Source organism: Metopolophium dirhodum, chromosome 9, assembly GCF_019925205.1.
Source record: "Metopolophium dirhodum isolate CAU chromosome 9, ASM1992520v1, whole genome shotgun sequence".
Lineage (NCBI taxonomy): Eukaryota > Metazoa > Arthropoda > Insecta > Hemiptera > Aphididae > Metopolophium > Metopolophium dirhodum.
This window is the reverse complement of record NC_083568.1, coordinates 13,364,807-13,388,208: the sequence shown is the minus strand read 5'-3', so window position 1 is coordinate 13,388,208 and position 23,402 is coordinate 13,364,807. Positions and strand designations below refer to the sequence as shown.

The 23,402-nt window shown below is 35.4% G+C and overlaps 1 protein-coding gene and 1 non-coding gene across 10 annotated transcripts in view; one reads left to right on the top strand and one right to left on the bottom strand.

Annotated features, from left to right (window-relative positions):
• LOC132951777 (uncharacterized) overlaps positions 1-23,402 on the bottom strand; it is a 260,467-nt gene that overhangs the window by 69,579 nt on the left and 167,486 nt on the right. For all 9 annotated transcript variants that reach the window (XM_061023732.1, XM_061023735.1, XM_061023730.1 and 6 more), the window contains one exon: positions 11,387-11,477. In XM_061023732.1, coding sequence (XP_060879715.1) covers positions 11,387-11,477 — 91 coding nt within the window. The remainder of the gene's footprint in view (positions 1-11,386; positions 11,478-23,402) is intronic.
• Positions 5,637-5,728, top strand: Trnay-gua (transfer RNA tyrosine (anticodon GUA)). The gene is given in 2 exon segments: positions 5,637-5,673; positions 5,693-5,728. It is a non-coding gene; the product is annotated as a tRNA-Tyr (tRNA).

Sequence of the window (23,402 nt, the reverse complement as noted above, 5' to 3'; positions counted from 1 at the left end):
TAACGATGATAAGTATTAGTAATAATAAAATAATTCATAATAAACATAATAATATAATGATGCGTTATCGTTATATTAACTTGTCAACGACACATGATATTATACCGTATCAGCGGACGTATAAAAATATTTACTCAGCAATTCGCGTGCAAAACAAACGTGAAAAGATGGTATCGCGCGGTGGGGTGATGTGGTTTTATTACTGCAGCCTCCAATAACACGGTATAGACGACCCTTTTTGCACGAAGAAACGAGTCTTTGGATAATATAATGTATAGGCACATATTATTATTATTTTCCTCGTGACTTTTGTTGCCGGCATTTATATATAATATAAAATATATATACCTAACGCGTTTTCACATTCGCAGTAACCATATTATTATAATGTAAGACATAATATTATGTATATTTTATTGCGATTAAAATTCCCGCAGCCTACTCGAGTTTCGGTGACGGCAAACAGTGGCGCGCCGAGAAACGCGGTCTGCCGCAGATAAGATGGGTGGCGGGTGAAATGGCGATATTAACGCGGCAATAAATAGAATTAATCACGGTGGGCGAACACACACCCACACACCCATACGAGCTCTCGCACGCGACCACATATGCCCGTCCCGTCGCATACGCCTACTACACAGTACACATACGCGTTATCAATAATTAACGGCGGCAGTCAGTGGTTGTGGTGGTGGTGGTTGTAGATCAGTCTCTGCAGTATTATTTCCAAACCACGATTAAAGATATACATCTATTATATCTTTAAATGTTTTTAATCGCGTTCGGCGTTCCACGCTTTATTATTATTATCATTATAATATTATAAATTATAATTGCGTTTAGATTTTCAAAATTTGTTAGGATAAAAGATTAAATTAATAGGTATTATAATTGTCGCTTACAAGACGTTTATTATAGACGTCGATTTGACAAACGACTATTTTTTTATCGGTCGATCACATTAGAAAGAGTCTCGATAAAGGAGGAACAATTTATCGTTTTCTATATTTTCAACAAAAAAAATTTAATTTTAAAAACACTATCAATAGTCGTGACGTAAGAACCTAAATATGAAAAGTAAAAAATATAATATATTAAAATTGATTTGTTTTTGTTTGTCGCAAAGAAAAACAGTCTTACGTTTATAGAAAATCAACATGTTTACACAAATAAATGACTCATAGCTTACATAATATGATTATATTATAATAAGATGATATAATATATTATAATATAGACGACAGCGCTTTTTAAAACAAACATTAAGTTTTATAATAATGTTGGTTTAAGATATTTTTTTATGCTACTTACAAATAAAATTATATTTACGTAAATGTCAAAAGGTGTACGACAGCGATGGGGACAAAATTGTTTGGACTACTTAAAAAAAAAATTACAACCTATATGAATTGATTTTGTACACCCGTTCATCCCAAATCATATTACTGCTACATTTTTAATCATTAAAATCGAAATCGTGGGCATACAAAATAATATTAGTATTAAGTCAACGGAAAAAACGATTATATTATAATAATATTATGTAGTTATTTGATAATTATTTGGCTGTTATACACAATACTGACGAACGTAATATATATACGTATAAAATAATATATAGGACGGGTTTTTTAATTCGGATTACAAAGTTATTTTTTTTACATTAATACTAAATGTTAGAATGTATATAAAACGAAGTCGGTACGCATGAATGATATATATCGTTACAATGTACCTATACATTTATATTTAACAAAGCTATGTCTTTTTTTTTTTTTGTAAATGAATGGACAAGCAAGCCAATACTTCTGTTGGAGGAAGATTATTTTTATTTTATTTTTTCGTATCAAAAATCAGTACAGTAAATTAATCTAATCAAATCTGAAATACGTAATGGAAATATATCCACTGGGGAAGGACAAAAAACATAAAAAAAATAAGGGTCAAGTGAAGGACGATTGACATGATGATGTTTTAATCGTTAATGGATGAAAAAAACCTCTGATGGGGATTATTTCCCTTTAAATTATATATATTTATATGTTTTTTTTAAGGGTAGATTTTTTTCTATAAGGGATTCGAGCGTCTTTTAGACGTCTAGAAGGGGGAATTGATCCTTGAGGGATGATGGGAAAGAGCGAATAAAAAAAAGAGGGCAGAGGTGTCCTTATCTGGAAATCCGTCGCTGTTAAGAGTTATGATCGTCAGAGACCCCTGCTTGGTAAACGAGAAGTCAGTAATAAATAAATACGGAAGGTGAAAAAAGTGAATTATAAATAATAAGAAAAAACCGGAAAGAAAATCTCGGGGGCGCGGTCAGCACAACGAGGAGGTCTGTTTGTAATATTAGATCGAGGAAAAAAATGAATAAAAGTACGAAATCAACTACTATACCTATATCAATGCGTTCAGCCGTCTGGTACGTCTATAGTATACCTTGATCTGTTATAAAAAACGTGAGTTTGTTGACATATGAAGATAGTGTTTAACATTTTATACAGTGTATATATTTTTATAGAATTGTCACTGCAGCTGTGTATCGAAAAAGACAATTGTATATTATTATATACGCCGCTCTTATTCGTATAAATTCTTATTCTCCGGGGCTCAATCAAAAACCAATCATCTTGGGAAAAAAACAAACCCGTCGATTCACACGGGCGGGCGGCGTCTGGTAATGGATTTATAACGTATTTTATATGTACGCGCGGCTTTCCCCTCGGCGCGGATGAGTATAGAAAAAGTGAAAAAAAAAATAGCATAATATATAATGTAAGGGCGACAATCGGCCGTAAGTATATGTGCGGAAACGCTCGCGGTGCGTGTGACTCTCTTCATTTGCCATGCAGCCGCTACTCGACAAGACGGTGGAATAGGTTAGGTGTACACGGCACACGCATTATATACACGATATATGTACACACGTCTTCGTGACAGAAGTTAGGGGACGCGACCGGCTTTGCGGGGGATATAATAATATATAACGCGAAGAAAAATAGGAAAAAATAAAACGGACGTGCCCTAACTGCGGAACTCGGCGGAGAAAATCCTAAACGATACAGCGGCGCGGCGGGCAGTTTATAATAATAATAATAATAATAATATGTGTAGGTATACTGCACAGGGTGATTCACCAAGCATCATATTATTATGCTCACCAGCTCACCCCCATATTTGTATTCCTTTAATAATGAATTTATTCAAATTCTCAAATGTTTTGCACTATACCTACTTAATATTATATAGAAGTGTCCTGTGGCGATATAAACTTCTGCTTTTTCAAATGAGAACCCTCTTTTTTTACTGTAAATTATTTAGCTCAACAGGACACGCTCCTATTAAGTATACAACAAAAAATCTCAAGAATTTAAAAATGTAATATTATGGTCTATAAGTATATTTAACGATTCTAAAAATCAGATTTCGAACGATGGCTGCATTGTCGGAGAAGAAAAAAAAGGGGTGTGCATGCTCGGTGAATCACCCTGTATGCATAGATATACATAACCGATTTATGTCGTATGTGTATAATATATTTATTTTTTCGTTACGAAAAACATCAACCTCGCACGCGGGCTGAAGAACTTTTCAAATTTACATGATGACAGTTGTAGCAGGTACCCGCGCGCATGTATAGTGTGTTGCCCCAAGTATGATAAAACGCAAATTTTTGCATAATATATATATAAATATCTAACGCGCCATTGTGCGAGGCGGCGACCGCGACGGCGGCGTATCGGCTTTCGGGCCGAAAACAAAAGGTGTCTTGTCTTTCGCGCGTCGCGCCATATAAAGTGGACGGCGACCGGAATCGGAAGTGTCTCGGTGGAAAACGCCGGCCGGGCAACTGGACGTGCATCCGGTCGGCGCGGACTGCGGGGATGGTGGCGATCGGTTCCGACTTCCGGTCGCGATTCGCCGCCCGGATGGGTAGGGGGTCCACGGGAGTGTGAGGGACCGGTGTCCGTCCGAACATATTGTTGTTGAACAATATTGTTCTGCTGCAAAGGGCTGCACCGGAGCCAAGCGCATATATATATTATCATAACGAAGCGGGGCAAAGCGGCGGTGGTTAGCTGATATATATAATAATAATAATAATAAACTCGTGCAAAATATGCAGTGCAAACACAAGGTGAACACGATCCTCGCTTGTATTCGATTTTATTTCTGCGAGTGTTTCGGAAGAATGTGCACACCGTTATTTTAGGGATTGTTTATCTGAGCAAATCAGACTCTGCCTACACTTGGTATAGTTACTCATATTCATCGTATCATAATATCTGACTTTTTTTGATAAAATATCTTGGTATTTTTATTTAGATATATTATGAAAATTAGGATTGGGCACCCATTACAACACGTCTTTATGTAATATTATAAATGGGCAATGTTCTAATAGGTAGTAGGTACTATCAATATAGGTAGGTACTACGATAAATAAACTACGGAATTAATCATATTGTACGGTATGCACTATGACTATGCACTATACATAATACACTATACATAATATTATTATAACTGTACCTATATTGATGAGAGTATACGAGACTATGGGGCTGATGCGAGTAATGTTCAACTATATTATACAATATTAAATATAGGTACATACTACATACTCGCTTTTATATTGAAAATCAATATTTGATTATTCCTATTAACAATGTATTTTTATGTGTGTACACTGCACGTATTTTATTCTTTCGAACAAATTTCAAACTGAAATAATTTTCACAGAGAAAATAATACCTATATTACGTATAAGATACTTCCGTATATCGAATACTGTTACAAAATGTTAATATTTATTATAAGAACACTTTTAAAATAAGAACAACCAACAACCACGATCGATTTCAAAACATAGAATTATGAAATGACCGTTTTTTTCAACAATGTCAATGTCGTTCATCTATAACCTATTACCTAATCACGATTATAAAGAACATTATAATTTATAATATAATTTTATCTATTTGCAATTATTCATACGATTATCTTGTAACGTTTAATTTTTTATTAATTGATTGTTGATAAGTAGACAATCGAATTAGTAAAATATATTAATATATTATTTAAGACGGATACAGGATAACATAATATTTACGATTTACCTAGGTAATATTATATAACTATATTTTTAATTAATGGTTATCAGTTGTAGCAGGGCTGTATTTAGATTTTTCTTCCCCGAGGCAACATACTTGAGCCACCGCCTCCCACAATAATAACATTAACAAATTTTGTATGTACAATATTAAAGTAAAAATTTAAAATATAGTCAATATATGTTAATTAAAAATACTATTGAATTACAGGAATGTATCTCCCTTACCACATTTTCAGTTATTTAGGGCAATTAGGTAGTTATTAGTGGCAATAATTTCCAATTATATAACCATACCGATACCGCCGTAATGATGCCAAGAGGAAAATCATTTAAAAAAATTAAATAAATATTAAGAAAATGGATATTCCGAGTGTAATTTAGTAGACAAGGGTTAATGAAATTTTATAAGAAATAAGAATCTATTTTAATATAATATTAAGAATTGACTGTTTAGAAATAATTATAGGCAAAAAATACTGTGATGCGTACTTAAATGAAGTGAAAACCATCCTCTTTCCATCTGCCTTCGATAGCTCAGTTGGTAGAGCGGTGGACTGTAGTGGCATAATAATCACAGATATCCATAGGTCGCTGGTTCAAATCCGGCTCGAAGGAAATAATTTTTTGACTTTTTTTTCTCTAGATTTCACTTTCTTTTTACAAATATCATATTAATGCATACGTTTGTATTATTTTTAACAGAAAATGCTATTCATTTGTAAAGTATACTACATAAACAGTATTTATTTTTATTTAATGAACTAGAAATAAAAATTATAAATCACCTAATGGAAATAAAAGTAAATATTTATATTAATAAAATTAATCATGTATTTACATTTCCCATAAATGTGTCACAACTACATTTATACTTTTGCCGAGTAGTTTTATGTAATAACTGTTGATTATACAGTGTTGGCGTGCACCTATAACTTTTATTAGCAATAATTTTTGTCAATATCTTGCTGATGTTAACTATTAAAATATCAAAAATATAGGCGCCTATAATATAGTATACCTACAATAGTTTGTAGTAGTGATGTATAGTTTTTGTTTAAATTATAAAATGTAAACTATATTTTACCGTAATAAACCAATAAATACATGTAAAAGCAATCCTTATTTTTATAAGATAACTCATTAACTCGTGGGATTATAGTTTTAATGTTTTTATATGTTTGCCATATATTAGGGCCTCGTGAAATGTATTTTGGTCAGAGCCTCACAAAACTGGACACTGGCGCCAAGGCACATACTATTTACACAGTCCCATAACAAGCTAATACTAAAATACCTAAACAGTTATACTGGAGATGTGTAACATGTATATGTATATGTATACATTTTAAAATGTTTATATTTATAATAAATGTTCATGTTTAGTTGGTTACAAAATTCACTATATTATTATTATTTACCTACACTAGTTAAAAACTTTGCATAATATTGTATAGTTAAATACTTCCATATTATCACGGCGGCAATATAACTTCTGTGGAAAACTGGAAAACACCTAGAGCAGTACATCCATTTAAAGTAAAACCGTTGTGTAGGTACCTCTTTATATATTATAACACTATGTATATACGTTTTATATGGTATTTTACTTTCGGGTATAAAAATAACACAATATAATAATATGATTGTCGTCTAAGGCGTGGTCGATATGACGATATAATATATATATATATATACATTATATGATAGGATTTTCATTCTTTCGGCAAACGGATCTCGCGAATCCCGATTAAACGCGGTCGTAGAGAAAATGACAAATCGCACGGGTCTCGCGGGAGACAAAAGGATTGGATTTTCGGCGATCGAGACTAAATATATATATATATATTATATTATCGGACACGAGCGGTTCGTATTAGAAACTTCAATGCGGAGGAGAGGAAAGTACTCTTATAGTCCGAAAACGGGTCCTTTGCGAGATAACGCGAGCGGCCGGGAACGATACGACACGATCGGGATGAGAGCCGCTCCGCACTCGACGCAATGGTCCCGCCGCCGCCACACTTGCTTATACACGCGCCCGCCGACTTGATAAAACTTATAATTGGCACCCCATTGATTTTGGTGGAGGGCATTATTTTTTTCTTACGGTCGTCGTTTTAATCTGCAGCAGTACATCAAATATAATAATAATATATATACGGACAACGGAGGTACCTTCGGCCCGGAGAGAGACCCTCGAACGCACCGCGCCCGCTACCGGTGATGGTGGTGCAGCTTCATGGTATTTTTATTATTGTTGTTATTATCGCGGTGTCCCGTCCTTCTTCCAGTTTCAATTTATTTTTCATATTTGTCTCCTCCCGCCGAGACAATGCTCGGAGCAGCTCGAGATTTATACATTATTATTATTATCATCGTTGTATATATGCTTTTTTTTCGCGTTTACCGAGGGCGATAAATCAACCGAAACGAGCATGTGTAAGTGCTGTGACATTAAAAATGACAACGGTAAAAGGCTACTACTGTAACTCTTCACGCGCACTGCAAAAATATGTGTGTTTATACGCCCTATAGACGGCATACTCACACATTCACACACGATGCGGGTTTGAAAAATACGTGTACCGTTTTTTTTGTACTCTTTCACGTTTTATTTATTTATTTTTATTATTATTATTACGTATTTTTTTCGTGGTGGTTAACAGAAAAAAAAAGGCAAAAACGATGAACACGACTGTCAGCTATATTCTCCTCGTATATACGGAAAAAAAAAAAAATAAAAACGTGACGCGTGTGAATAAGACCGGAAAATGCGCGCAGCAACAGGTTACACGCGAATACACACACGCATCAGGCGTGTATAGCTGTTGAGCAAAGGTTTTTTTTTCAAATTAACAGCGGTACATAATATAACATACGCACAAGAACACACACACCCTTAGCAGTCGTCGTGTGGGGAAAAAAATAATCGCAGAGATTAGCTGTCGCTAATAGTTTGTCGGAGGGGATTTTACGTGTAATACTATATATAATATTATGTGTGTAGACGATATTTCTTGCGGTATGCGCCTTAGTTTGCCGAACCGTTTTTGGCTCGCATGATGTGAAGTCTCGAAGACATATTTGCGGTGTGTTCATCAGCGCGTCCTCGCCTCTTCCGTCCCTGGGAAACCTCTGGTAGATATTTGTCAGTCCGGGTCAAAGGATAGCCCCTTTCTTCCAATGTTATGAAACGCATTTGTACCCGGTATCCCCACGCGAAGTGTTGGAATTCCAGAAATTCACAAGGAGTATGCACATTTGTATACGTATCACGTGTCCGCGGAATCGGTATATGTTATGGATTATTTTAATGTAACGCTATATTTTAATATACTCTACACACGATGCGATGGGGAAAATCTGACGCACGCCATTGCGTTCAGTTATTATATTAACGATGACTACAATATAATTGAGGAAAAAGAACTAAGCAACAAAAGTACTGGGGGCCAATTCTTGCAGAAATCGTGATAAACTTGGTCCCCTTGTCTGTTATTGACCTACTGCGGGCCTCGAATAATAATTGGACTGATAGATGCTGTATAGGTACAATAATATTCAAGAGATATAGGTTACCATCGTGGTGGATATTGTGGTAATATTTGATGATTCTCTTTTTTTGTAATTTTTATTAGTCAGGTTATTTAAAATTTTTAATAATTAATTAAAAATAAATATATTACTATAGGTATATCAACTGTATTACAGCGAGACGATACAATTTTTGTGTACGCCGTGGCGGATTGATATATAACATACCAATACCAAAAACTAACCATAATATTATAATATAAACCGTCAGCTGTCCTTATATTTTCTTCCTCGTCGACGGATGCGCGTTTTTAGACTTATGCCCAGTCGTTCCCCTTTCTATAGCCGCCTGAAAACTTCGGATATATATACGCGTTTCCGAATATCAGCGCCGGATATACATGTGTGTGTGTGTGTGTGTGTATTATACATATATATAATAATATACACACTCGTTTGATGCATGCAAAATTATTCGCCAAACTGCAAACACTGGGCAAAAGCCGAAGGCACAGTGCACACACGCTCACGGGCGCTTTCGTTACCGGATTTCGGACTGTTGGCAGTGTGCGTGTGTGAGTGTGTGTGTGTGTGAAAATGTTTTCGAATATACATACATTAAAATTCTCGTCGAAAGGGTGGCAGCGTGCACGGTGTGATATGTAGTATGCGACTCTGTATATAAGGGTGTGGAGTGTGTGTGGGGGGGGGGGGGGGGGTGCGGGTCGGAGGTAAAGATTTTAAATGCGTATTTTAAGATGTCAACTCTGTCGGGTTTGCGGGGGGCCGGATAGAGAGCGGCGTGTATGTGTGTGCACGGGAATTAGCATTATATGCGTCCCGAACGTATATACCTATACATTATATCGTATATATGCGCTGGGTGATCCGTCGTCGAGTCGAGCACATGAATGTTTTAGTACGCATACAGATTAGTGTGTGTGAGCGTGTGTACGCGCGTCAAACCCCTTTTTTTTTTGTTTTAACCCCGAGGATGACGTATAATATATTTTTTCGTTTCGTTTTAATCGGATCCCGCATGCAAATATCTATGATGCGAGCGGGACAGCAGCAAGTGCGGGTACGAAATATACACACAAAAAAAAAAAAACAACAGAAAATATCGCAAATTCACATCGACTATATTATACTATACCTACGTCGAAGTTCCTGCATTTATATTTACGCTTCTATATATATATACGCGATTACGATATATATATGCGTGAAAGCACCATCGCAATCTCGCATCCACTATACACCGGCGCAACGTGTCACCGCAACGATTTTTGGGGCGCAGCTCGCTCGTAAATATTATATATACGTTTTATGTTATTATTATTAGTATTACGCGGGAAGAGGAAAAAAAACTACCGACCGCTGTGGCAGTGGGTATATAATAGTAATTTTTTTTTAATAATTTTTTTTCTTTCCCTTCTCCTTTTTAAGCGTCGCACACGGCAGTAAAATATTCATAAGATCCACTGCGGAATTAATCACCCTCTCCGGTTTTCGCGTTAGCATATCTCCCGGGACGTCGGTTGTTCCTCTTGTGACACCATCGCGCACGCGGGCGAGTACAACGAAAATCCCCAATGTAATTTCTGATTAACTAAAAAAAGAAGACCACTTCCTCGAATGTTTTATTTTCTAAAATTTTTAAATTGGACTTATTTAGGTATAGTGGCCCCGCAGAAAAAACGTACCCGGGGCAATCTGTTATTTCGACAAGACGACTTTTTATTTATTTATTTTGGCAAACGACACCGGAACTTAAAATTTTTTCTTTCGTTATCAATTTTATATAATTTAATATTAATTATTATGTATATTATTTTAAACGCCGTGGTTATCGATTGGTGTATAAATAATTTGATAGAACTTATCCGTGTAAATTATTGTTGAAAAATATAAAATTTTTTATTAAAAAAGATCGTTTTACGTGCACGATACTGATTGTGATTAAGTTTTGAAAAACAAAAATATCTGAAGCATATTTTTCTACTTTCGAATGAAGTGTAAAACAGTTTCTTTAGTCTATATAAGATGTAATAACCAAAAAATGTGCTGATTATGAGATTAAAATGTTATCTTATTTAAGTAAATCTAAGTTTTGCTCGTTATGTTTTTATGCATGACCGATTTGTTTGTGCAATTTACGCTTTTATTTACAATTAAAATGTTTAAAAAAATGAATATTCAGATTTTGAAAATGTATAAGCTCTTATTTCAAGACGATATAAGAAGTTTTGGGATAGCTGGGTTAAAAATATTTTTTGTTTCTTAGTCAATGTAATTGTTGTTATTGTTTAAAAACCAAATAAAATAATAATAAAAAAGAAAAAAAAGGGGGAAATGAATAATAATAATAATTGCTTTTATAAAACGTTAAAAAAATAGATGGTAAAAATAACGAGGGAATAAATTCGAAATTGCTTGTTAGAGACCGCCTGGTGTTGCTTGGAAAGTTCGTGCTTTTTCACCTGATGTTTGAAATTATATATATATAATATTTTTCTTCGGCTGGTAATAATAATGACGGCCGAGGTGCCGTTATTAAAAAGTTGTGCCGGGGAAGTTCATGGGGGTAGGGAAAGCATACTCAAATTCATTCAACCGTTTTTCGAATCGTAATGAGATTACGCGCCTCTATACGGCGAGAAGCATGGAAATTACTTAGAAAATAAACACTTAATTCTACATTGAAATAATAACAATAATAATAATATAGTTACTCACCTTCTGGACCAGCAGTGTCAGTGGCGAGTTTGTGTTGAAACGCCTTGAATGGGAAATTGGTCTGTAACCAAGGTGAAGGTTCTAGGTATTTCTGTAAGAAAAAATAAAAATAAAAAATAAAAATTTGACCAAAAAACATTATAATTTCACTAGCTATTAATAAATTATAATAATATTATGTACATTGTAATTATTTTTATAACAGTATTATAATGTTATATATTATAATAGTGTGTACTGTGTAGTAAAGTGACGTCTTATGAGGACGATTCGTGTTATCCGCTTGCGAATAATAATATATTCCAGTCATGTACACCCTTTTATCGTATGTTTTGTCAGGCAGATGTCTTCGGTGTACGTGAAATGGGTTTTTTTTTTTATTTTGTTATTCCCTCCCCGCGCCGACGATAAGGGTGAAAGTCATATATTCCTAACCCGACCAATTGAATAAAAAGCCGGACTTCGGAGGACCGAGGGAAAAATAAAGAAAGGAAGAAGATAAATGCGTGTCCGGCTGCAGAGTCCGAACTCACAACGCAGATGTCGAAGATATTGGCCGATGATATATTATTATGCGCGCGCCGCCACCCCGTCGTTATACGCGTAGTTTGTTTAAATATTCTGGACACACAGCCAACGTATGCGCGACGATACAGTATATAATATATACATGCTGCTTGTTCGGATGATTTGCTATGTTTTTTAGAACAAAACTGTTATTAAAAAAAATAAAAATATATATACAACGTGTCCACTACAAGAGTGCCACTATAACTCCGGCGACGGGGTATGGCGGTGACGGAGGGGGAGAGGATTACGAGGGCGATCTCTTCTCTGACGTATAATAATATAATAACACTCCGAAGTACAACCAAGAGACGGGATTTATACTCGATATTATGTACAGCAACGGCAATACCGCGTGCACCGTCGAATCTCCACACCGTATACGGACGAGATTTTTCATCAAAAATATACATAGTATATTATTCTATAATATGATTCATAATATTATAAATCACGACCTTTGAATTTTGACATTCGATAATATATATGTGAAGACTACCGCGCTACACCTAGACAATATATCACAATGTAAAACGTAGTTATTTTTTTTAATGTTAAACGCGAGGTTCTACGACGTAGAATAATAAATTATAAAAATGTACCAATAGGTGTATTTACGTGATTTATTTGTTGAAACTTTCGACAGTGCTAAAATAATGATACAGTATATTTTACACGTTCTTATTAAATGTTCTCGTTTGTGTGTATACTGCACAATATCCAACTCAACATTTCCGTTGATATTGACATATTTATTTATTTATTTTTTATTTGTACATATTATTATTTACTCGCGTCTTACACCCTATACCAGAGGTGGTGAACCTTTTGGCAAAATTCAAACAGCATGAGAAATCATTTGTATTTTATCGTTCAATCGTGCGCAGTTGCATTCGTTTAATGAAAAAAATTCTTTATACACTCAATATTCGAGTCAACATATTATTATACAGTTGTGAAATTTTATTTCCCATAAAGGCTAGAACCAATCAATTCGATCAAACCAGAATAGACAGACTGTGTTTTAAATTAACAGCACACTTGATGTTGATTAATTTTAATGAATTTTTTTTAGAACCCCGAGAAAAAATGTGTATTGAAGCGTATATTCACATCAGTTAAAAACCATTACATTCCATATTATTATATAAGATTATATTAATATTCTCGGTAAATGAACCTTTATAATATGATAATAATTATTATAATATTATATATATACAATATACATATTATAGTTAAGGTTATAAATATGGGCAATCCACGAGTTTCCAAATATTTCCTGCTTTTAAGTTACGGATACACGCGGAGGGGGTAATATGTATTATAGGGTTACACGAGGGTATATTGAGGGAGCTAATGAAATCACACGATCGAGTGCGAAACGACACCCAAAATTTATGGGCCGCGTAATTTCCGTTATTTTATTGAACAGAAAACCGTGTATATGGCGTTTTGGTTACCTTTATCGTGTTAGTGCGACGCCACCATCGAGACGGGACGAATTAGTATACATTATCGTGTTGTTATAATAGCTTATAATATGTGGTTGAAAGAAAAATAAATAGTATACGTTTTATAAACGTCTATGCGTCCTATCAGATATATCTATATATATATATCATCATCTAACCTAAATAAAATTTAACAGCTAAAGTTTTGCGAATGGAATATGTTTTAAATGGATTTCGCGTGTGCGACTCTACCCATATAGAAGTTTGTCTTCGCGAAATGGTTTTCCAGTGTCTTTTGGCTTAGCGGAAGTATTGTATAGAAGAACACACACCCACACATATACTGTATATATGCACGCGTTGTAAAGGGATGGGAAATCGACTTCCGCTTTTGTGTGGTATTAACCCTTTTTTCTTGCCGCCCTTTCTACGTCGCAAATCTTTCTCCACGCGCACACCAACACACACACACACACACACACACACACACACACACACACCACACACCCCAATCGCATTCCCTTGGCTGTTTTAAATAGTTTTTGCTGCCACCGACGACGATGACGACGACGACTGCAGCTCTCTCCGAAATTAACACACCAACCCCGTTTCTGTCTTTTTCTCTCCCCAGATAATGTTGGAGAGTGGCGGTGGTGGCGTTCTTTTATGTGCGTGTGTATATATCGTTCATTAAAGGCCAGACCGAAAATGAGAAAAAGCGTCGAACTTAAACGATTTTGCATTCAAACAAAAGCGACCGACCCCCCCTCCCTCGCAATGCGAATCCCACTAATGGAAAATATTGTCTTTCTGGTTCGACTGAGAATTCTTCGAAATTCGGTACGTTGTCGTATATATATTCAAGGAAATAAATGTATTTCCGATTGAGAAAATTGACAATTGCCCCAATATAAAACCCATTCGAAGAACGAGTTTTGTTTACTCTCGCGCAATATAATGACATCGGTTTCATTAGACACGTCAAAATGATATTAAATAATAATATTATAAACTATAAATAAATAAATGAATAAAATATTAAATTCGATTTATTTCCATGTATTTTATAATGCTATACAACTATTATTATTGTTTTTAATCCCAGTCGTGGAAATGAATAAATCTATATTCAGACGCTGTTAAAAAGGGCATTGGTAGTTTTTATACCAACTGTCAATATATATAGTATACAAGCTTGTATTTTTAAATTATTTAAATCTTGTCCGTCATTAGCATCCGTACCAATGTCTGTAAATAAAACGTAAAAACAAAAGGAGAAAAAAAAGTGGAAGCTCTTCGATCTGGACCCTTCATTAATAATTCATTAATTGCGGTTATCGAGATCACGGAGGACGGTCGTATTTTTTTCGCCGATGATGATTTTGACACTGGCTGCAGCGGGAGCGAGGAAAAAAAAACTTAACAATTAAATGCACAAAAATCTGCTATCTAAACTGTTTTAATGTCAGTAATTGAACGGCCGTGCCCGGGTCATTGTTATTCACCGTAAAAATGCCCTTCCGACACGGAACGACCTGACAATTGCCGCGAGTCGAGGGGAGAAAAACAGAGAAAAAAAATCGTTTGCGTAACATTAACAGTATAGCCACTGATTGAAAAAAACGCTTGTGTGTACACTTAAGTTGCGCGGTCAAAGATTTAGCGCCGCATTATTTTATGTAGTTTATCTCAATAATTGAGTTGAAATAAAAGCCAAATACCTAGGCAATAAAATAAATATATATATAAATTACGGTATAACAATACGTTGTTACAGCCGTGTAGGAACACAGCAATTTAAATTTAAAAAAAAAAATCGCAAATATGTGAGCTGCAGGGTTGGTCCACAGAAACGGATTTATCATACTACTTTTATATTTTGTATTTTGATATTAAATTTGAAAGCATTAAAAATGTATAGTAATAATCGCTTTCAAAAAATGTTCACAGAACAAAAAACGATAAAAATGTAATGTACTTACCTACTTGTTTTACGTGACGACAATATTTAGACAATAAAAACATGTACAGTTGTGAAAACGTGTTATTATATTTATTTCTCATGTAATAAGCACGGTACATACTTAGTTGGTCTGTTAGAAAATGTGAACATTTAATTTTATTAATACTATTTTAACGTGAAGCTTTAAATATTGTAATATAGGTAGAAAATATGAGTGGGGTTTACGTTGAATATTGCATTTTTTTCTCAGTAGTTATAAAAAGTGATCGCCTCAAGAGACTAGACACGTCCGGTAGAATAAGGAGCCCAAATCACTGTGCTGTACTCTATCGGATAAAGGCACATTACTACATTAGAGATATTTAAGGGCCAGTAGATTGTCGAAATTATTACTACTCCGGTTTTCACTTAGAGGTAGATTTATTTTACATGTAAAAATAATGTCTATTGAATAATAAAGGAGACGAATCACGATAAATTCCTAAATCTTTTATGCGATTGACTCGATATAGTCCAATACCATTAAAGGAATGATTTTTTAAACATAGAAGTACTTTTTTCGAGAAGGTAAATATATTATATTTTTAAACGTTCAAGTGTTACTTATTTGTACCACACCATTTATTAATAATACGTTCAAGATCATGCTGTAGTAGTTCAGTATCCAGCACACATTTCTGAAGTATCCATTTAACCTGTATGGCTATTACCCATATATTTTGTATTGCATTGAAAAAAGAAAAAATTGTATTACTTGAAAAAAAATCACAAATATAACGTTTAAGACGGTGATTGTGACTCGAGTTAGAGAGAATAGTTAGATTTTATCATACGACGACTCACGTCTCTCAGACGAATTATTATATACCGACGACGACGACGTTAATCGTTTCGAGAGTACTTTGAAATTGCGCCGTAGTGGCTTCAACCCCTTTCGTTAAACTTATATATATATATATTATAATATACGGTACTCGAGGCGTTTTTTTTTTTCGAATACGAGGATGTTGCAGCGGCGGTGGTCGTATTAAATCATATAACAATATTATACATGTATAGGTGGATTTTTGGTCTTGGAGGGAGAGATGCAAACGGGACCGCGCGTACACAGCGATATAATATTATATAGTGTACGACGGCTAATACAATTATGAGCCATCAACTCGAGCTTGTGGTGATGGGAGTCGGTTCGGGTAAAGTTTTAAGGCGAACCGAGCCCGAGGCGGATTTTTAGCTGCGGTCTGAAAACACTGCGCTCTGCCGACCCCGCACCGTCGTCACCTCCGGTCCGATATTAAAACGTCGGATATCGCGAGGCCCGTATTAAACCATTATTATTATTATTATTATTATTATATATTATACTCGCGTACATCCGGTTCAGTTTTAATTTCGAAAGACTACGGCGGCGTGCACCTCCCACGCGCCCGAGTCGAAACCTAAACTAATTATCTCTCTCGCGCGTGGCTGGGGCGCAGCTTCGTCGTGGTTTCTCCCCGAAAATCGCAACAATATACGCTCGCACGACGTCAAATTTTATAAATATAGTGATACTGTACCCATATCGTACTATATGACCCGCTGCTATTATATTAAGTATAATATTTACCCGATATCACAGTGATAGTGGCACCAGTGGAGCACGGGTGGAGTACCGGGCCACTAAGTTTTAGAACTTTTACCACCTCAAAATGTTAGAACAATATATCGAGTTTAATACTAATTGATCAACCAAAATAATGTCCGGCTCACTGAGTTAAGCTCGGTAACTCGCTGGTTCTATCCAGGCCGGCGAGTGGAGGGCGATGACTTGTGAATTATGTTACTATATATATTTTAATAATTATAATAGTATATAATAGATGAACAAAAAAGAAAATCTAATAAAAAAATGAAGTTCAACAGTTTTTATTGTTCAGTTTTTTTCGTCGTTATAAATATATGAGTTTAGAACACTTTATATCCCCGTAGTGTAAATTCGTTAGTTACCACAGTATACGATTGTTGATATTAATTTTCCATTTCAATATTAGTATTCATAATATTCAAAACAAATGACTTGAAATACATTTAATAACGGTTCTATTCAAATTATATTAACACTGTCTAGCCAGATGAAATTATAATAGCTGGTATCAAAATATAAAGCTGCAGCTTTACTATGGTTACCAAATTCTTTTTATTTAAACCTTCAACTTTTGAGGCCATTAGCCTGTAATAATTACTTAGTATTGGTCTTAAAACTATGGGAATGTATTATGTTTAACAGTAAGTTTATGGAATTAAATAGCTTATTGCGTTGTATATTAAAATACGTTTAGAAACCTGGAATTCGGCACGCTCGCGGAGTGAGCTTTCCTGACTATTGTTTTTTGATAAACCGGCTGTGATGTAGACTATTAGGTACAGCTCCGCAATCTCGTGTATACGATATACCTACGCGTGTGTTGGGGCGATTATCCGCACCGTCAAAGGGTATATGGTCTTTGAACGTTTGTTCCTACACAACCCCTCGTCATCAAACACCCCCACCCCCATCACCCGTGACCCTGATGAATCGCCGCATATTCCGACAGTAGTCGTAGTTCGTTCCGCCGAGACAGATTTAATAAAACGTGTCGTCGTGGGCCCTCGGGTTCAGTACGGTTCAGCGCGCGGCAAGAGACGATGGCCATCCGTCCATCCGCGAAAGGGTTACGCGAACAATGCCGGACTTTGCTCGTCTCCGCGACGTTATATAATAATATGTGTGCGATGACGACGATGACGACAACGTTTATATATATTACAGTGTACACAATAATGGAAGATAATACGCTATTTCGACATTCCAAAGACATTCGCGCCGCCTTTGAATTAACTGCCGGCAGAGGAGAGAGCGCCTACGTCGTCACAATGTCATATCGTAGTATTGTCCATGATATAATAAACTAGGTATGATGGCAACGAATCAATTTTTGTATTATGTTGCGCAAAGATGGTGACGGTCTTACGCCGCTTTTCATTGGTTTAGACAATATCATCATAATGAGAAATTTAAAAACGGCGAAAGACCAGCACCATTTTTTGTCAGAGTGATAGTTGGCGGGTGAGGAGGATGCGTATCACGATGTGTGCATTATACCTAGTTTATTATATCATGGTATTGTCATAATGCATGTTTACGACTGGACTTCAAAGGAAATCACGAAAAATAAATTTTAAGACTTCGTTACTGATGATGCAAATTAGTAAATTACTTATTTGGACTCAGTACTCAGTATAGTGACTAAAAAAAGTTAGGTATACGATAAGACACGAGATGATTTTGATATGATGGATATAAACAAAAACTATTTTAGAACACTACAATATAGCTAAGGTACCGTGCACCTACCTAGATACATCTCATTAAAAAACGAATGATCACTTTATTATTATTTTTTTTTTTAGGAGAAATTATACAATCTATATCACGAACATAATAAGTATATGTGGGTTAAGAAAAAAAAAATAGAACATAATTTGGGAAAAGAAGCCACCCATTGATGACACTTTGTATTTGATTTGGTCTTGTGTATTTTTATTTTATTTTATTTTATGTTTTTTTTTTTTTTAATGTAATAAATATCGGCACCATTTACGTTTAAGTCACCTTGGGGGGCCACCTGGGATTGTGCACGATATCAGATGAATGGTACGATAATAATTATTATTATAATATATGGCACGCGTTATGCAATGCAATATTAAATTATATTTGAACGGGATGTGTACGTGCGCCGGAAAACATGTAATATTATTGTGATAGATATTATATTGTATAATGTCACAGTGTATAATTACGCGGTCCCTGTGAACAAACAATAACCCGACGACGTTGGTGTACGCGTGTTCGATGAATAAACTACGAGCCCTTTTCCTCCCATCCACACCGAGCAAATTCTTTTTTGTTTTATACTTACTACCTATAGTGGCGCATACAGTCCACCGAAACGTGTAATTAAAAATGTCCGTTTACGTTATAGGTACAGTGTACACCGACTGTGCCTAACGGAACCTGGTACCAATACGTATATATATATTTACTATAAAAAATGTAAGTATACCGCTGTATCGTATACACAAACATATCGTCTGTATAATACGTTGTAACTGCTGGTCTCGCGTGGTTCTGTCGGTAGCATTATCGCACTATCGGATCTTTCCAATTACCGTTCGTCGGTATCAACAACAACATCAGTTTAGCCATACAGGTAGGTACACCCTTTTCGGCCCATCTTAGTATTGTATCGTTCGATCAAAAAATTGGTAATTACCTATTTTCCAATACGTAAACTACGCCCTACTGCAGTGTGGAAAAGCCAGAGTAATTACAATAATAATATATCGAAAATGAGGTTTTGACGAAATATCATTGATTAAATCATTCTGCATGCCATAATTTAACTGAGGTAAATACAGAAAAAACGACATCTTCTGAGTAATTTTCTCAAAAAATGTACTCAGTTATGAGAAAAATATCAAAAGTAATTTATTCATCCCGAAATGAACAGCATTTTTGAATTTTCTGAAATAAGTATTTTAAATATTATTCTTTAATTAATTTAGAAAGGAAAAAAACATAAAACTTTATTTTCCTAAAATTTGATTTTTGTAGTTACTGTTTTACCAGCAGCAGACCTGCAGTATAAACACACTGCATTTGAGTGCACGGATTTCAATTGGCGATTTAAATGGCCGATACACTGAAATAATAATGAATAATTTGCATTCTATGTGTTTATTCCGTATACATTGCAACGTCTTTCTATGCATAGTATGAGCGATAAATACGACAGTAATATATTATTGTTATTAATGCTCTACACTCTCCGTTTGTCGGTCGAGTCGAGTTTATTTATTCGATTAACACCAAAATGTCGTAATATTTTTTTCCAACTGGAAATGCATAAAAGCGTTTACACAGGTTATGTGCCAACTGCAGTGAGCACGTGGGACACTGTTATAGCATATAAAACGGTTTTGTTGAATATATTATTATGTAATATGTGTGTATGTTTCAATGTTCGAGCTAGTAACTTTTTATTTTAGCCAAAGTCCATAGAAAAATGAAAAATAAAACTGTATCTTTTTTTTCTGTCGTCGTTTGAACCCTCCACGGATATACTATAATACGTGTCGAAATAACTTGTACGAACGCCAAACCCGTACAAAATATAAAATAGTCATAAACCGTCTACGGTAATACGTCATTATTGCGCTCGGCGTGCATGTTATATTATTGCACATTCATATATAAACGAAAAACAGTTAAATAATAAAACACGCGAAATCGTTCTGGCACATTTATGACCGGAGAGCTATTAAATTTGATTTTAGCATTTTTTTCCTCTCTATCACCCTTGTCTACACACACAAACACACACACACACACACACACACACACACACACACACACACACACACACACACATGCACAGACACATACCCCTACAGCGTCGTCGGTCTAGTCCCGGCCTGCAACGGGTCATAAAAATTTACCCGGCCACGGCGTTTGGTTTGAGCACGTTTACGCTTTCGGATTCTGATGAAAATTGCACATAATATTGTATACAGTGCGTTTATTTTTATACTTTCACTGCGCCAGGGGATAAGAAATCGGAAGCGCAAAACGTCCTTCACGAGCAGAACCCCAAACAAATAATTCGATTTGTGTGCATTGTATACATATATATATTATATATACACGGGGTCCCCGTTTCGGTCGAGATTCCCGACGAGCGAGGCGTACATTCTTTATTTCTTCGCATCCAAGTTAAGATCTGTATACCGAGATATTATATTATTATGTAAATAACGCGGCCGTCCGTTTCCGATACCGGGAAACGCATCCGGTGGTCATCCGGAGGTCCGTTTTGCATGCATAAACATGGAATTTATCGGTTTTCTATATATTATTATGTGTATGTATATTATTATTCGTCCGTCGTCGAGCGGTGTACATTTTGTTGTACACATTATCTAATAATATTATACGGGATTTGCCCCGGCGACTCTTCTTCGCCACCGCTACGCCTTTGTCGCGACCATTTCGTCGCGTCGTCACGGACGAGGGGGAAAAATAAGAAATAATTTCCAAAAAGAACGGTCGGTCAACATGTGTACAAATTATTCAATTACCGACAATAACGCGAAAATATATATATATATATACTTACGGCAGACTGCAAGAGTATAGAGAAAAAATACCGAGGGAGTTATTGGATTGTCGACGGATAAATGCGACATAGAACCATCCGAGCGCAATAAATAGCGAAAGACTCCCCGACATTTTTATGTGCCGGATTTCATTCAATAATAATTTCGAGACCATTACCTTTAATATGTTTCCGGTTACGGTTTTCGACGTAGCTTCTTCGTTTTTTTTTTTTTGGTCCTACCGAGTTGTTTTCAAACACGAGAAACAATTTCCAGAAAGCAACGGGAGCCGCTTGACGTCTCCGATATATATATATATATATATATAAGTTCATCCGCACGGAAAACCCATTCCCAGAAAACACATATCGTTTGTATTAAACTATCACGCAGAGAAAAAAACAAATTCCTAGCAATGTTATATAGCTTGCCTTTGCAATATTATGTATAATACAACATATACGTACCAACAACAGTTATATTAAGAGATTTTTAATTTATAATGTTTCATATAAAACAGTATACAGCAATTTAAAAAAATTATTAGCTGTCGATCGTAGTTTGGCTTAGGTACCCAACTTGCGTGTATAAGATGTTTGAAAACCTTAATACAAATTTAATGACATTCCTGTAAATTATTTGGTGAATTATTTTTCTGAAAATTTTGTATCAGAATCAAAATCAAACGAGTAGTTTTTGAGTAATTTAGCTTTGTGTACTAAGAAGTAAGGATGTCTTTGATAGTTGATTAAGAAAATATTAAGATCATAGTGATTTGAAAATTATAGTGATGAAATTTATTATTTGTAAAAATGGTCCAAGTATAATAAATACTAAATCCAACATTACACATATTTTTTATTTTTGTTAAAAAAATTTTAAAGAAATTTATTTAGTTTAAACATTTTGATAACTGAGAAACTGCTTATTTGAAATTTGAATAGTTTATCAAAATTATTCACTAAATAATTTAAAATAAAAAATATAGGGAGGGTTCTCTTTGAAAACAGAATTTTGTAAAATAGTTCAAGAATTTGAATATAATTATTGTCTTTAAGTAATATATTATAATATTATGATATTATAACTTCCAAGGCTAGTCAGCCGACAAGTCAACGGGAAATCGATATTACTTTATTGCATTTTATACTGTTCATAGACGTTATAGCCTTTATATCTGACGCTTGAAGCTCGTATAACACCCGGACATATCGACATCGCTCTAAGTACACAATAATATATTATATTATTATATCACGACGATCGTTTTAGTTCTCGGCCGCAGTTGTTCTACATTTTATACAATACCTACATATTACTTAAGCAATGATAATATCTGCGGCTGGTGCGACTTAACGCGCAGCTTTGGACAATACGTGTGTGTGTGTGTGTGTGTATAATACGGTATTATATTATAATTGGCGCGTCGTCGTCTCGGCCGCGTATACGCGTGGTAAATATAATTCAAAAGCGACTATGATGGGGTCCATTCACGTCGCGTCCAGAGGGGATAATTGGTCGAAACGTGCAATACACACACACACACACACACACACGTTCCGAGAGAGGGTGAGACAGAGACAGAACGAGAGAGCGTGCTTCGGCTTCTGCTGCTGCTACCGACCATCACCACACGTTTCCCGAGTGTAATCCCTCTGGCCCTGGGTCCGGGAAACCTCTTTAAGACAATGCGCGCGCGGGGCGGGGTCTCGGCTAGTCCCATGAGAATTGCATGAAGTCGCCGCCGTCGATCTCTTATCGATTCGCCGCCGTCGCCGCCGTCCCTTATTATATTTGTTTCGCGGGTCCTCGTACGTCCCGCACTCGCCCGGCCAAGGACCGTAGTACATGA